Source organism: Oncorhynchus mykiss, chromosome 15 (genome assembly GCF_013265735.2).
Source record: "Oncorhynchus mykiss isolate Arlee chromosome 15, USDA_OmykA_1.1, whole genome shotgun sequence".
Lineage (NCBI taxonomy): Eukaryota > Metazoa > Chordata > Actinopteri > Salmoniformes > Salmonidae > Oncorhynchus > Oncorhynchus mykiss.
In genome coordinates, this window is record NC_048579.1 from 49,383,193 (window position 1) to 49,396,535 (window position 13,343).

At 43.7% G+C, this 13,343-nt stretch overlaps 1 protein-coding gene across 1 annotated transcript; it reads left to right on the plus strand.

Moving 5' to 3' along the window:
- Positions 1–40: 40 nt before the first annotated feature.
- Positions 41–11,132, plus strand: LOC110490226 (interferon-related developmental regulator 1). The gene is made up of 11 exons (XM_021563496.2): positions 41–273; positions 1,883–1,987; positions 2,223–2,304; positions 2,558–2,682; positions 5,004–5,161; positions 6,226–6,276; positions 6,501–6,679; positions 6,906–7,014; positions 8,962–9,096; positions 9,340–9,564; positions 10,177–11,132. The coding sequence occupies exons 1-11, from the start codon at positions 243–245 to the stop codon at positions 10,261–10,263; spliced, it is 1,287 nt and encodes a 428-aa protein (XP_021419171.1). The 5' UTR covers positions 41–242; the 3' UTR covers positions 10,264–11,132.
- The last annotated feature ends 2,211 nt before the right edge of the window (positions 11,133–13,343 follow it).

Below are 13,343 nucleotides of genomic sequence, written 5' to 3' on the forward strand. Positions count from 1 at the left end.
CCATATTTGATCATGTGACGTCGGTCGTATAAATACTTAGAACCTCACCACATTAACGCAACCCTAGTTTTTTTTTGAGGGAAAATGTATCGTCTTCGCCAACAGTCTTTCTCCAGGATCGCTTTTAATTCCTTTTTCTCTACCGTGCCACGGGAAGATTGTCAATTTATGAGACAGTTTAATAAAAACTGGTCGTGTATCGGCTGATTTTTGCTCATATTTTCATACGTATCCGCACGAAAATGCCAAGGTCCAAGAAGAGGAGTTCCAGGGGTAAGTAGACTCGCTACAGACCGGGTTGTTTTGGCCTACTCTCGTGGTTTGAGTTTTGTGCGTTGTAGGAGTTGTAGTTCTGTACATTCTTACAGCGTGTTGAGCTCAACGACCGGTAATGTCTAACAGAACTACAAAAGTGTGGCATCACTGCCCATGTTTTGTCGTTGAAATCAGAGCTTCCAGACAAAGAACTCTCACTTTCTCTTAAAATAATTTTAATTAACTTCAACATCAGATTGTTTGCCGATATTATTGTATGAGTATTGTGATTATAGAAACGACCCCCGAAACCGCGATTACAGTATATTTATTTTTTAGACTGACTTTTGAAACGAATTCGTTACCTAGCAACTAACGTCCGTTGGCCAGTGTTGCTCATATGTTAGTTTTTAGCGAGTTCTCTTTGGCTCCCTTCCTGTTAAAGGATAGGTTGTTTTGAGGACACGAAGTTTATTTGGAAGGACGCCACAACATTTGAGTGAGATCGACAGTCGATCAGGTCAAATAATGGGATGATTCGATTATGCTGAGCGGCAGATAAGGTTAGCATAGTGAGCGTTGGTCTAGTAACCGAAAGGTTGCACACTCGAATCCCCGAGCTGACAAGGTAAAAATGTCGTTCTGACCCCGAACAAGGCCGTTCTTAACCCACTGTTCCTGGCCGTCATTGAAAGTACGTTTTTTTCTTAACAAACTTGCCTGCCGTGACGTCAGCGGCCAAAAACGATGATGAGGGGAGGGGAGGGGGTTCATGCTTTGAACAAGGCAGCATGGTGCATCGTCCGGAAACGTACAACATGCTTTTCCATAAAATACGTTTACATTGAACTAGTTTTCACTGGGAAGGCAGATACTACGTTATCAAAAGCAATCGGTTTTGAAGGTGGGACACCGAATCTTACTCATAACTGCACGTGCTTAACGTTTACTACTGAACTTCGCCCTGGACCTTGAACGGGGCACCTGGCTCACGCCCGGGAGGCCCGGTTCCGAAATTAATGCTGTCAACTTTCACCCAGTGTAACACATGCTTGACCGTGACAGATTAATCTAATCCCGTCATGGTTATGTAACACTCGCTGGACTAGCTAGCTCGGTAACTAGTTATTCACATTACAGCAAGCTAGCTACATTGCTGGCACACGTTTTATAGGGCCAGCTATGCTATAAAGCAGGATCGTGTTAGTCGACTAGCTATTTGGGTGGTGTCTGCCTCCTTTTTCAGAATAGTTTGTTGCTATGGTCTGAAAAGGAAGCAATGGATTGCCACGTGAACATGGTCACGTTTACACACTGCAGAGCAGACAGTGTGTGGCCCTCCCTCTCAGATGGGAACAGTCTTATCATAATAAACTGCACCAGCTGGGTTTAGATTATGTCACTGCCTGGCCAGCTACCCACCCAAGGAGCTGTGCTGTTTGCACATTCAGCAGAAGACTAGGGAGCCCTTGACTTTGCATATCCCATAAAAAGTATAAAGTTATGCGTTGTGATTGCATGGAAGTGTACTAGTTAAGCCCCTGGAGTAAAATGCACACATTGTACCTACCATGACCTAATGTATGATTTGTTGGGGGGTCGGGCGTGGGACATGTAATCATTTCAGGGGGGCAGCATGGAGCTGTGCAGCCTTTCAGTGATGAGGATGCCTCCATCGAGACCCTCAGCCGCTGCAGCAGCTTCAGTGATGCCATGAGTGTGGCAGAGGAAGGTATGTGATTGTGTGTACATATGCTTGCCTGTATCCCAGTCATAAAGTAACAACAAAGGGCAAGTACATTTTTTTTAAAGGACTACCTTTTGACCTGTCAAGTTATAAATGCCTTACAGCCCTTTTATGTTATGCTTTTATCTTAAATGGTTCAAAGAATACAATCTACAAAGGGAATAGCCTAGTACAACTCTGTATTTCTCAGGCTGTGTTCTATTCATCTTCATATGTGTAGGAGGGGAGGCTGGTGAGGAGACAGCCCAGGAGGATTTACAGTACAAGCTGAAGGTTTTCATTGACAGCACTGTGGATAAGAGGCAAGTCTAAACCACTGTGGGAAACCGATCTACCTGCTATTTCTCTGTTAGCTGTCTCACTTTCAGACGAGATGGAACCAGAGGCCTAGGACTGGGTCGACGAAACCTGAGATGCTATATAATGAACACAATGCAACAAGACGTCATCCTTTCCATTCACAGATTGCTGCTGATAATTGAATTGTGTAGCAGTTACATAAGCTACTGCAGACACTAGGCCTAAATCTTTACTGTTCTCCTACCTCGTTGACAGTGCCAAGACCAGACAGGGAGCCCTGGATGGGCTGAAGGCTGCCATGGCAACTAGGATCCTGTACGAGTTCATTTCAGACAGGAGGATGACCATCACTGACAGCATTGAGCGCTGTCTCAAGAAAGGTTAGCTACTACCGCTACTACAGGCTTTCACCAATTCATGCTTCATATTCCCCGAATACCAATACAGACCCACATTGTATTGAGTGTTTGAATCTTTAGTTCTGGTCCAGTAGTTACTATAACCCCTCAAAGTTACTGAGGATGGTAGCTGACTCTATAGGTACTCCTATCTGTCATATCTTTAATCTGGGCCTAGAGTAAAGTCTTTGTCCTCAGGTCTGGATGGAAGCTAGTCATTCCGCTACCCAAGAGTGGTACAGTAGACCAATCGGCTGGCTGCCAGTGCTGAGCAATTTAAAATAAAATCCAATGCTACTTCTCTGTGAACAAATTAAGACTTATAGAGAAGGGAACTCAATGTACTGCACTGACACAATTTACTTATTGGTTGAAATAAATTAATATTAAGAAGTTTGTGGGAGCTGTACTATTAGATTTCAGTGCAGCCTTTGATATTATTGACCATAACCTGTTGAATTTTGTTATGGCTTTTCATCCTCTACCATATTGTGGATTCAGTTTTATCTAATTGAACTCTAGGGTTTTTCTTTAATGGAAGCTTCTCTAATGTCAAACATGTAAAGTGTGGTGTACCGCAGGGCAGCTCTCTAGGCCCGCTACTCTTTTCTATTTTTACCAATGACCTGGCATTAAACAAAGCATGTGTCCATGTGTGCTGGCTAAACCATATACGCATCATCAACCACAGCTAATGAAGTCACTGAAAACCTTAAGTGTTGCAGTCTGTTTTGGAATACGTGGCCATTAAAAGTTTTCTTGATTGTCCAGTCATATGGTCAAGTGTTGCAACAAAAGACCTAGTTAACCTTGAGGATTGGAACCTTTTTTATTTTAATTTCTGCCTAAAATAACACCTACAATAACACATCTAACTCCCTCAGCTCATGACCTGATTCAATTATATGCATGTTCTTGATTCCTTTTGAAAGGAAACATTTAGAAGTTTGTGGAAATGTAAAATTAATGTAGGAGAATGTAACAAATTAGATATGGTAAAAGATAAACACGTGTTTTCTATTTTTGTTTGCATCTTTGAAATGCAAGCTGCCAGATGGTGATGTAGAATTTTAGGTGTAATTTAGATATCCACAAGATGGCAGCAGTGTGTGCAATTTCAGACTGATCCAGTAAAGGATTACATCACTACACTATTTTGTATCCGGTCTGCCAGGAGTTTGCCCAAATGTGCCGAAATGGTCAAGTTATACATGTACATTTTATTTAACTAGGCAAGTCAGTTAAGAACAAATTCTTTCTTTCAATGACGACCTAGGAACAGTGGGTTAACTGCCTGTTCATGGGCAGAACGACAGATTTCGGCTTTCGGTTACTAGCCCAACGCTCTAACCACTAGGCTAACCTGCCGCCCCGCTCGTTCATACATAACTATAGTTAACATACAAAAATAATATGGCGAGTTTGGATACTCCGAAGAATTTCATACACGATGGCTCATTAGCTTCCCTACAGAAAAGACACTAACCTTCTCATCTAGATGGCTGGGCAGGGTGGGTGAGGTGGCAGTGGGGTCAAACAGTAGAACCCAAAATTGATTTTATCAAACAACTATGCTACATTTTCCAGGATGACAAACCAGAGCAAGAGCTACCATTCAGAGGTGAATGTATCAAACCAGTTGCTGTGATGAGTGTTTAGTTGTCGCGCACTATCCTCAAACAATAGCATGGTATTTTTTTGCGGTAATAGCTACTGTAAATTGGACACAGCATTTCGATTAACACTTGTTTAAGCTTTCTGCTCATAAGACATGTCGATGTCCAGGAAAGTTGGCTGTTTGCAATGTCATTCTAGTCGCATATTGAGCAACAACTGTCCCGGTTTAGGGACACCGCATGCCAGTCTCCCTTGGCTACGAGTTGAGGAAAGACTGACTGCGTCACTTGTTTTTATAAGAAACATTCATGTGTTTGAAATTCCCAATTATTTGCAGAGGCAACTTAAACGCACACAAGGGTCACCCCAAGGGTCTTTTCACAGTTCCCAGGTACAGAATAATTTCAAGGAAATGTACAGTATTATCCAGAACCATGAGTGCATGGAACTCCCTTCCATCTTATATAGCGCAAGTGAACCGCACTTTGTTTCAAAAAACAAATACAATGCCTCTCCCCCATGTGACCTACTTGTTGTGTATGTACTGACATGTATGTCTAACTGATAGATGTGCACATGCTGTTGTTTTTTAAATGCATGTAAAGTCTTGTCTGTGTGCTTTGTCAGACCCCAGTAAGACTAGCTGTTGCTAATGGGGATCCTAATAAATCAAATCCCTCTCTCAGGTAAAGGACCGGAGCAGTGTGCAGCAGCCTCCCTGGCCTGTCTGCTGTGTATTCAGCTGGGCTCAGGCGTTGAGAGCGAAGAGGTGTTCAAGACCCTCAAACCCATCTTCAAGAACATTCTGTTGGATGGAGCAGCCAACATCCAAGCCAGACAAGCTGTGAGTATCTGCCTGGACCCCGTCATTAAAATAGGTTTGGTTTGCTAAACTCAGCAAAAAAAGAAACGTCCTCTCACTGTCAACTGCGTTTATTTTCAGCAAACTTAACATGTGTAAATATTTGTATCAACATATGATTTAACAACTGAGACATAAACAAGTTCCACAGACATGTGACTAACAGAAATTGAATGTGTCCCTGAACAGGGGGGGGGGGGGTAAAAATTAACAGTCAGTATCTGGTGTGGCCACTGGCTGCATTAAGTACTGCAGTGCATCTCCTCCTCATGGACTGCACCAGATTTGCCAGTTCTTGGTGTGAGATGAATCCGACCATCAAACCTGGTGAGACAAAACCGCGACTCGTCAATGGAGAACACTTTTTGCCAGTCCTGTCTGGTCCAGTGATGGTGGGTTTGTACCCATAGGCGACATTGTTGCCGGTGATGTCTGGTGAGGACCTGCCTTACAACAGCCCTCAGCCTATTGCGGACAGTCTGAGCACTGATGGAGGGATTGTGCGTTCCTGGTGTAACTCAGGAAGTTGTTGCCATCCTGTACCTGTCCTGCGGGTGTGATGTGTGGATGTATCGATCCTGTGCAGGTGTTACATGTGGTCTGCCACTGCAAGGACGATCAGCTGTCCATCCTGTCTCACAGTATGGACTTTGTAATTTATTGCCCTGGCCACAGCTGCAGTCCTCATGCCTCCTTGCAGCATGCCTAGGGCTCGTTCATGCAGATAAGCAGGGACCCTGGGCATCTTTCTTTTGGTGTTTTTCAGAGTCAGTAGAAAGGCCTCTTTTTAGTGTCCTAAGTTTTCATAACTGACCTTAATTGCCCACAGTCTGTAAGCTGTTAGTCTTAATGACCGTTCCACAGGTGCGTGTTCATTAATTGATTATGGTTCATTGAACAAGCATGGGAAACAGTGTTTAAACCCTTTACAATGAAGATCTGTGAAGTTATTTGGATTTTTACAAGTTCTTTCAAAGACAGGGTCCTGAAAAAGGGATGTTTCTTTATTTGCTTAGTTTATAAGTGGCCTTTTGTTTCTTTTATAGTGTGCAACAAGTTTGGGCCTGTGCACTCTGGTGGCGGAAGATGACATCCTGGTATGTGGCTATGTTTGACGTTCCAATGTGACTATGCTTGATTGTATGTGGAACTACTTTGCCAAATTCTTCAGCAGCACAAAATACATTCTGTCTAACATTTATTCTGTTCAGCATTTTAAACAAGGTACAGAAACCAAGACCTCTCTCAAAATGACTGCATAGTCCAATCTCACACCCTGGTTAAACATAAATGATGAATCTCTTTCTCTCTGGGTATCCAGGATGTGTATGCTACCATGGAGAGCTTTGAGAGTTTGTTCATGCGTTCCTATGTGAAGGAGGATGGGAGTCGCCCCTCTCTCAACCCCCAGACCACCCTGCTCCACACCAACGCCCTCCTCTCCTGGGCCCTGCTGCTCACAATCTGCACAGGCAGCCAGGTCAAAGCAGTCACACACAAGTATGTACTTAACTCGAACCTCTAAGTCTCTCTGGGACACGACTTTCAGTCCATTTCAGTCTATAGGTCTTTGGATGCTTCTGATCAAAACAATATAGTGAATGTGTGTTCCTGACGTCCTTACCTGTCCAGTTGTCTTACCAGTGTGGATGAAGGAAATATCATGGCGATGGGAAGCCTTAAATAGAAAGTCTACTTGTTTTTGACTGAAATGTTTGTCTTTCAGGCACCTGCCCAAACTACCCCGGTTGTTGGAGAATGATGACGTCAACATGAGGATAGCAGCAGGAGAGACCATCGCTCTGCTGTTTGAGCTGGCTAGGGACATGGACCCTGTAAGTGCTCACCTGTTCTTTGGTCTGTGCTGCTCAGTTCCATTTAATTTCAGGAGATTCAATGAGATTTCATTTAGGAAGTTCAAATCTTATTGGATTTTCAATCCTGTTGTACTAGGAAATGGGGGGGGGGGGGGGATTTCACTATTCGACCAGTATCATGAATTTGTTGGATATCCGGACATTCTAAATGTACAGTACCAGTCAACAGTTTGGACCCACCTGCTCATTTCAGGCTTTTTCTACAGCCTTGAGGTGTGTTAGGCCATTGTCCTGTTGAAGAAAAAAGAAAAAAAAGATTGTCCCGCTATGTGCAAAGCAGATGGATTGGTGTATCGCTGCAGAATGTGGTAGATATGTGTGCCTCGAATTTTAAATAAATCAAACCGTGTCACCAGAATAGCACCATCACACCACCACCATTCTTCTCTTGGGAACCACACAAGTGGCGATCATCCGTTCACCTACTCTGTCTCAAAGACACGGCAAGTGGAACCAAAAATCTCAAATTTGGACTCATCAGAGCAAAGGACCGATTTCCACCTGTCGAATGTCCATTGCTCATTTCTTGGCGCAAGCAAGTCTCCTCTTATTGGTGTCCTTTAGTAGTGATTTCTTTGCAGATATTTGACCATGAAGGCCTCATTCATGCAGTCTCCTCTGAACAGTTGATGTGTCTGTTATTTGAACTCTGATGCATTTATTTGGGCTGCAATCTGAGGCTGGTAACTAATTAACTTATCCTCTGTAGCAGAGGTAACTCTGGGTATTTTCTTTCCTGTGGCGGTCCTCATGAGAGCCAGTTTCATAGTGCGTTCTGATTTTATGCGAGTGCACTTGAAGAAACTTTCAAATTTTCCGCATTATTAACCATGTCTGTCGTTTCTATTTGCTTATTTGAGCTGTTCTTGCCATAATATGGACTTAGCCCTATTTGGTAAAAGACCATCTTCTGTATACCACCCCTACCATGTCACAACTGATCGGCTCAAATGCATTTAGGAAAGAAATTACACAAATTAACTTTGAACAAGGCACACCTGTTAATTGAAATGCATTCCAGGTGACTACTTCCATGAAGCTGGTTCAAGTCAGGGTGGTTACTTTGAAGAATCCAAAAGAGAAAATATATTTAGATTTTAACACTTTTTTTGTGCGTTTCTTTTTTTTTGGGGGGGGGGGGGGGGGGGGGGGGGGTTACTACATGATTCCATATGTCATGCCATAGCTTGTCTTCACTATTATTCTACAATGTAAAAAATAGTAAAAATAAAGAAAAGCCCTTGAATGAGTAGGTGTCCAAGCTATTGACTGGTTGTCTGTATATAAAATGGTGTGTACTTTTTGTCCTGAGAAGTGCTGCGGAAGTGCCGGTTAGATAGCTAGTCTTGGCTGTTATTTATCCCCATATAGCCTTCCCTCAGCCTGTTTTGGCTGGAGTAGCCTTGAATAGCTAGCTGGGTTAATTGCTCGTTGTAGCCTACTCCTTCTCATTTTGGTCACTTTTATAATTCTGTAACTTTATTCCATCTTGCATTAGTGAACTCTCTCTACATATGCTAAACATGGAGCCGCTTTGATTAGCCAACAAGCTACACGTGAAGGCTACAGTTGTTATTTTTTAATGGGGGCACTTCATAAACTGTTTAAATGTGTTGTATAATTTGTTGTCATGGTATCCTTGTATGTAACAATGTCACATGGTTATTTTAATGTAGAGAATGCCTTTTTCAGTTAAAATATACCTACCTATAAGTAGTTTTTGCTCAAATGAATACAATTTTTTGGGGAATACTAACGTCAGTTTTGGATATTCGTCTGGCTGTGCACATCCCCATCCTGTACTGAATTAAAATGGCATTTTACCGAAATGCAGTGCCAGCATAGCATGTCAATCTGTAAACACTTGAGTGATGACTGACCCATGCTCTGTTGTGACGTTCTCAGGAGTTTGAGTATGATGACTGGGAGCCCCTGTGTGACAAGCTCAACTCTCTGGCCACCGACTGCAACAAACACCGTGCCAAGACTGACAAGAGGAAGCAGAGGTCTGTGTTCAGGGACGTGCTCAAGGCTGTGGAGGTGAGCGGGCAGATTATACAATAGTAGATGAGCACTGTCTGGGGAAAAGAATTTGAATTTCATGTGATGACTCATTGCTGATTCATGGTGAGAATTCTGTGTGCCTGTGTTGGCAACTGGTTGCCATTGCCAACCTAATCTACCCTTGTTATCAATAACGTTTACCCATTTTGTTGTCTTGTGAGAATCCAGAACAGTGTAGCCTTGCCTCAGCTGACGTGTGTGTGTGTGTGTGTGTGTTAGGAGAGAGATTTTCAGACTGAGACAATCCGCTTCAGCACCGAGCGTATGACCATCGACAGCTGGGTGAGGAAGAGGACTTACGACGCCTTCAGAGAGTTTGTGGGCTCTGGCATGAACTACCACCTACAGGCCAATGAGTTTATTCGCGACGTGTTTCAACTGGGACCCCCCATGCTGGTTGACGCGGCCACACTGAAGTCCATGAAAATCTCCCGCTTCGAAAGGGCAAGTATCCTTACTAGACTGCGTACTTTTCTTTCTTTGACTAATTGAACTCGACTAACTTTTTTGAAAAGGTCACGTGCATTTTCTTTCAATTAACCCGATCAGTCTCGAGACGGTTTTTGCTGGTGTCTCAGCCGACTTTAATGTCCAGCCCTTTATATTTAGCCTCACAATGACGTGTTTTACCACTTTATTTTCAGGACAACCAGATCTACAAGTGCATCACAAAACAAGTTGACATAAAATGTTGCGTTCATGAGTTTGACAAATGCCATTTTTCTTTTTTTAGCTCAAACCATTTGGACTCTACAGAAGTTTTTGTAAAAAGACCCAGCCCCTTCGGGATCTGCCCATGTCTCACAAACACCGCTCTAGCTCACCCCACCCCTCCGTTAATCACGCAGACCAACGGATGCAGAATAAATGTATTTATCCAATGGTACAACCCAGCAGTCAGTAGCTGAAACGTACACTGTTTTTAAAAGGGGCTAGAAGTGCAAATCATGTCGCGGTTGGACTCGTTGGGTTAAGTCTTTGCCCATTTCAAATGGATATACCAACGCAAAAAAAAAACCTGTCTTATTGTGTTAACATTGCGGTTATCTTTTCCAGCATCTCTACAATGCGGCTGCATTCAAGGCTCGGACAAAGGCCAGGAACAAGTTCAGAGACAAGAGGGTTGACGTCGGGGAGTTTTGATGTGATTTAATGGGTCCAACCTGCTCTTTTATTAACCATCAATTGAACCTTCTTGAATATCACTGTTACTATCCTTAATTTATCCAGTTAAGTGTTTGGTATTTGTAAATATGAATAATCATGTCTGTCTCAAGTGATTCTCTATTCCCCATAGGCTTGCCAGTGTCTATGTAGGGAATAAAGTGTTATGTGAGGTGTAGACTTTGTTGCTCTGTTTTAATGTTTGTGTTCCATTAACATTGAGTTATAATATTTGAAAATGCACTAATTGGTTAACGTTTCCTATGGACTTCCCCTTGGGCCCTGGTTTATTGTCTGGTGTTTTGTTATACACAGATTATACCAAGCATTAGGATACCTTCCTAGTATTTAGTTGCCCTCAGAACAGGCTCAATTTGCCGGGGCATGGACTACAAGTCTACCACATGGATGCTGGCTCATGTTGACTCCAATGTTTACCACTGTTGTCATGTTGGCTGGATGTCCTTTGGGTGGTGGACCATTCCTGATACACACGGGGAAACGGTGTGTATACCCTGTGGTGTTGCAGTTCTTGACACAAGCCGGTGCGCCTGGCACGTACTGCAATACCCTGTTTTAAAGGCATTTAAATCTCTTGCCTGTTCATCTTCTGAATAGCACACATGACACAATCCACGTCTCAAGGCTTAAAAATCACTCTTTAACCCGTCTCATTCCCTTCATCTACACTGGTGGAAGAGGCTTTAACAAGTGACATCAATAAGGGCTCATAGCTTTCACCTGGTCAGTTTGTCCATGTAAAGAGCGGGGGTGTTAATGTTTTGTACACTCAGTGTAGTTTATGTCTATTGGATGTGAGAAACTCAAATAAATACTAACTGAACTAGTCTCAATGTGTTTCTTGATCTTCAGTACATATCACCCAGTCAATCATTGTTATGACTTAGTCCTAAAGCAGACCAGTTAGGATAAGACCCATGTTAAGCTGAGGTGTGTCATATTATGTAATGGGTTTCTCTGACACACAAAATGAGTAGAAGAGCAGAGACCAATTAGCAGACAACCAAATGGACTTCTGGCTAATTGACTCTATTCTCTCAGATTTTCCTGGAAGCCGATTTCACATTTGAGGAACTGCTTTACAGTTGCCTATGAAATGGTCACGTTGACACAACGCCACAGCTGAACATGTTTTTCAGAGAATGTTGCCGTTTTAATGGGTCCTCCAGAGATATGCGCTTTAGTCCTTGTGTAAGCTGAGTGAGGAGCAGACTGGGGAAGAAGATATTGCGGCATTACAGTACTTGATGTTCTTCCCACAAGTATGACTTGTAATAGAACACTAACGCAGCACAGCAGTGACGCATGATTAGGTAACTAGTCAAATATCCACGAGCTCCTGCTTCTCTGGAGTTTGGACCCCAAACACTACCAACACCTATCGATTTTATACACTGCTCAAAAAAATTAAGGTAACACTAAAATAACACATCCTAGATCTGAATGAAATGTTCTTATTAAATACTTTTTTCTTTACATAATTGAATGTGTTGACAATCACATTCTCAATGGAAATCAAATTTATCAACCCATGGCGGTCTGGATTTGGAGTCACACTCAAAATTAAAGTGGAAAACCACACTACAGGCTGATCCAACTTTGTAATGTCCTTAAAAAAAGTCAAAATGAGGCTCAGTAGTGTGTGTGTGTGTGGCCTCCATGTGCCTGTATGACCTCCCTACAACGCCTGGGCATGCTCCTGATGAGGTGGCGGATGGTCTCCTGAGGGATCTCCTCCCAGACCTGGACTAAAGCATCCGCCAACTCCTGGACAGTCTGTGGTGCAACGTGGCATTGGTGAATGGAGCGAGACATGATGTCCCAGATGTGCTCAATTGGATTCAGGTCTGGGGAACGGGCGGGCCAGTCCATAGCATCAATGCCTTCCTCTGGCAGGAACTGCTGACACTCCAGCCACATGAGGTCTACCATTGTCGTGTATTAGGAGGAACCCAGGGCCAACCACACCAGTATATGGTCTCACAAGGGGTCTGAGGATCTCATCTCGGTACCTAATGGCAGTCAGGCTACCTTTGGTGAGCACATGGAGGGCTGTGCGGCCCCCCAAAGAAATGCCACCCCACACCATGACTGACCCACCGCCAAACTGGTCATGCTGGAGGATGTTGCAGGCAGTAGAATGTTTTCTCCACGGCGTCTCCAGATTCTGTCACGTCTGTCACGTCCTCAGTGTGAACCTGCTTTCATCTGTGAAGAGCACAGGGCGCCAGTGGCGAATTTGCCAATCTTGGTGTTCTCTGGCAAATGCCAAACGTCCTGCACGGTGTTGGGCTGTAAGCACAACCGCCACCTGTGGACGTCGGGCCCTCATACCACCCTCATGGAGTCTGTTTCTGACCGTTTGAGCAGACACATGCACATTTGTGGCCTGCTGGAGGTCATTTTGCAGGGCTCTGGCAGTGCTCCTCCTTGCACAAAGGCGGAGGTAGCGGTCCTGCTGCTGGGTTGTTGCCCTCCTACGGCCTCCTCCACGTCTCCTGATGTACTGGCCTGTCTCCTGGTAGCGCCTCCATGCTCTGGACACTACGCTGACAGACACAGCAAACCTTCTTGCCACAGCTCGCATTGATGTGCCATCCTGGATGAGCTGCACTACCTGAGCCACTTGTGTGGGTTGTAGACTCCGTCTCATGCTACCACTAGAGTGAAAGCACCGCCAGCATTCAAAAGTGACATCAGCCAGGAAGCATAGGAACTGAGAAGTGGTCTGTGGGCACCACCTGCAGAACCACTCCTTTATTGGGGGTGTCTTGCTAATTGCCTATAATTTCCACCTGTTGTCTAATTCCATTTGCACAACAGCATGTGAAATTTATTGTCAATCAGTGTTGCTTCCTAAGTGGACAGTTTGATTTCACAGAAGTGTGATTGACTTGGAGTTACATTGTGTTGTTTAAGTGTTCCCTTTATTTTTTTGAGCAGTGTATATAAAAAAATATATATTTCTAGAGACCTTAAGCGATGTGCTCACCTGCCTGTTTTGGTACAAAGCTGGGGGATGGAGAAATGGGCCACGC

Excerpts from the sequence above, each read along its gene's own strand:
- LOC110490226 (XM_021563496.2), top strand. The coding sequence starts at position 243 with ATGCCAAGGTCCAAGAAGAGGAGTTCCAGGG. Across the intron at positions 1,988-2,222 it reads CATGAGTGTGGCAGAGGAAG|GAGGGGAGGCTGGTGAGGAG; the intron begins GTATGTGATTGT and ends TCATATGTGTAG. Across the intron at positions 2,305-2,557 it reads GACAGCACTGTGGATAAGAG|TGCCAAGACCAGACAGGGAG; the intron begins GCAAGTCTAAAC and ends CCTCGTTGACAG.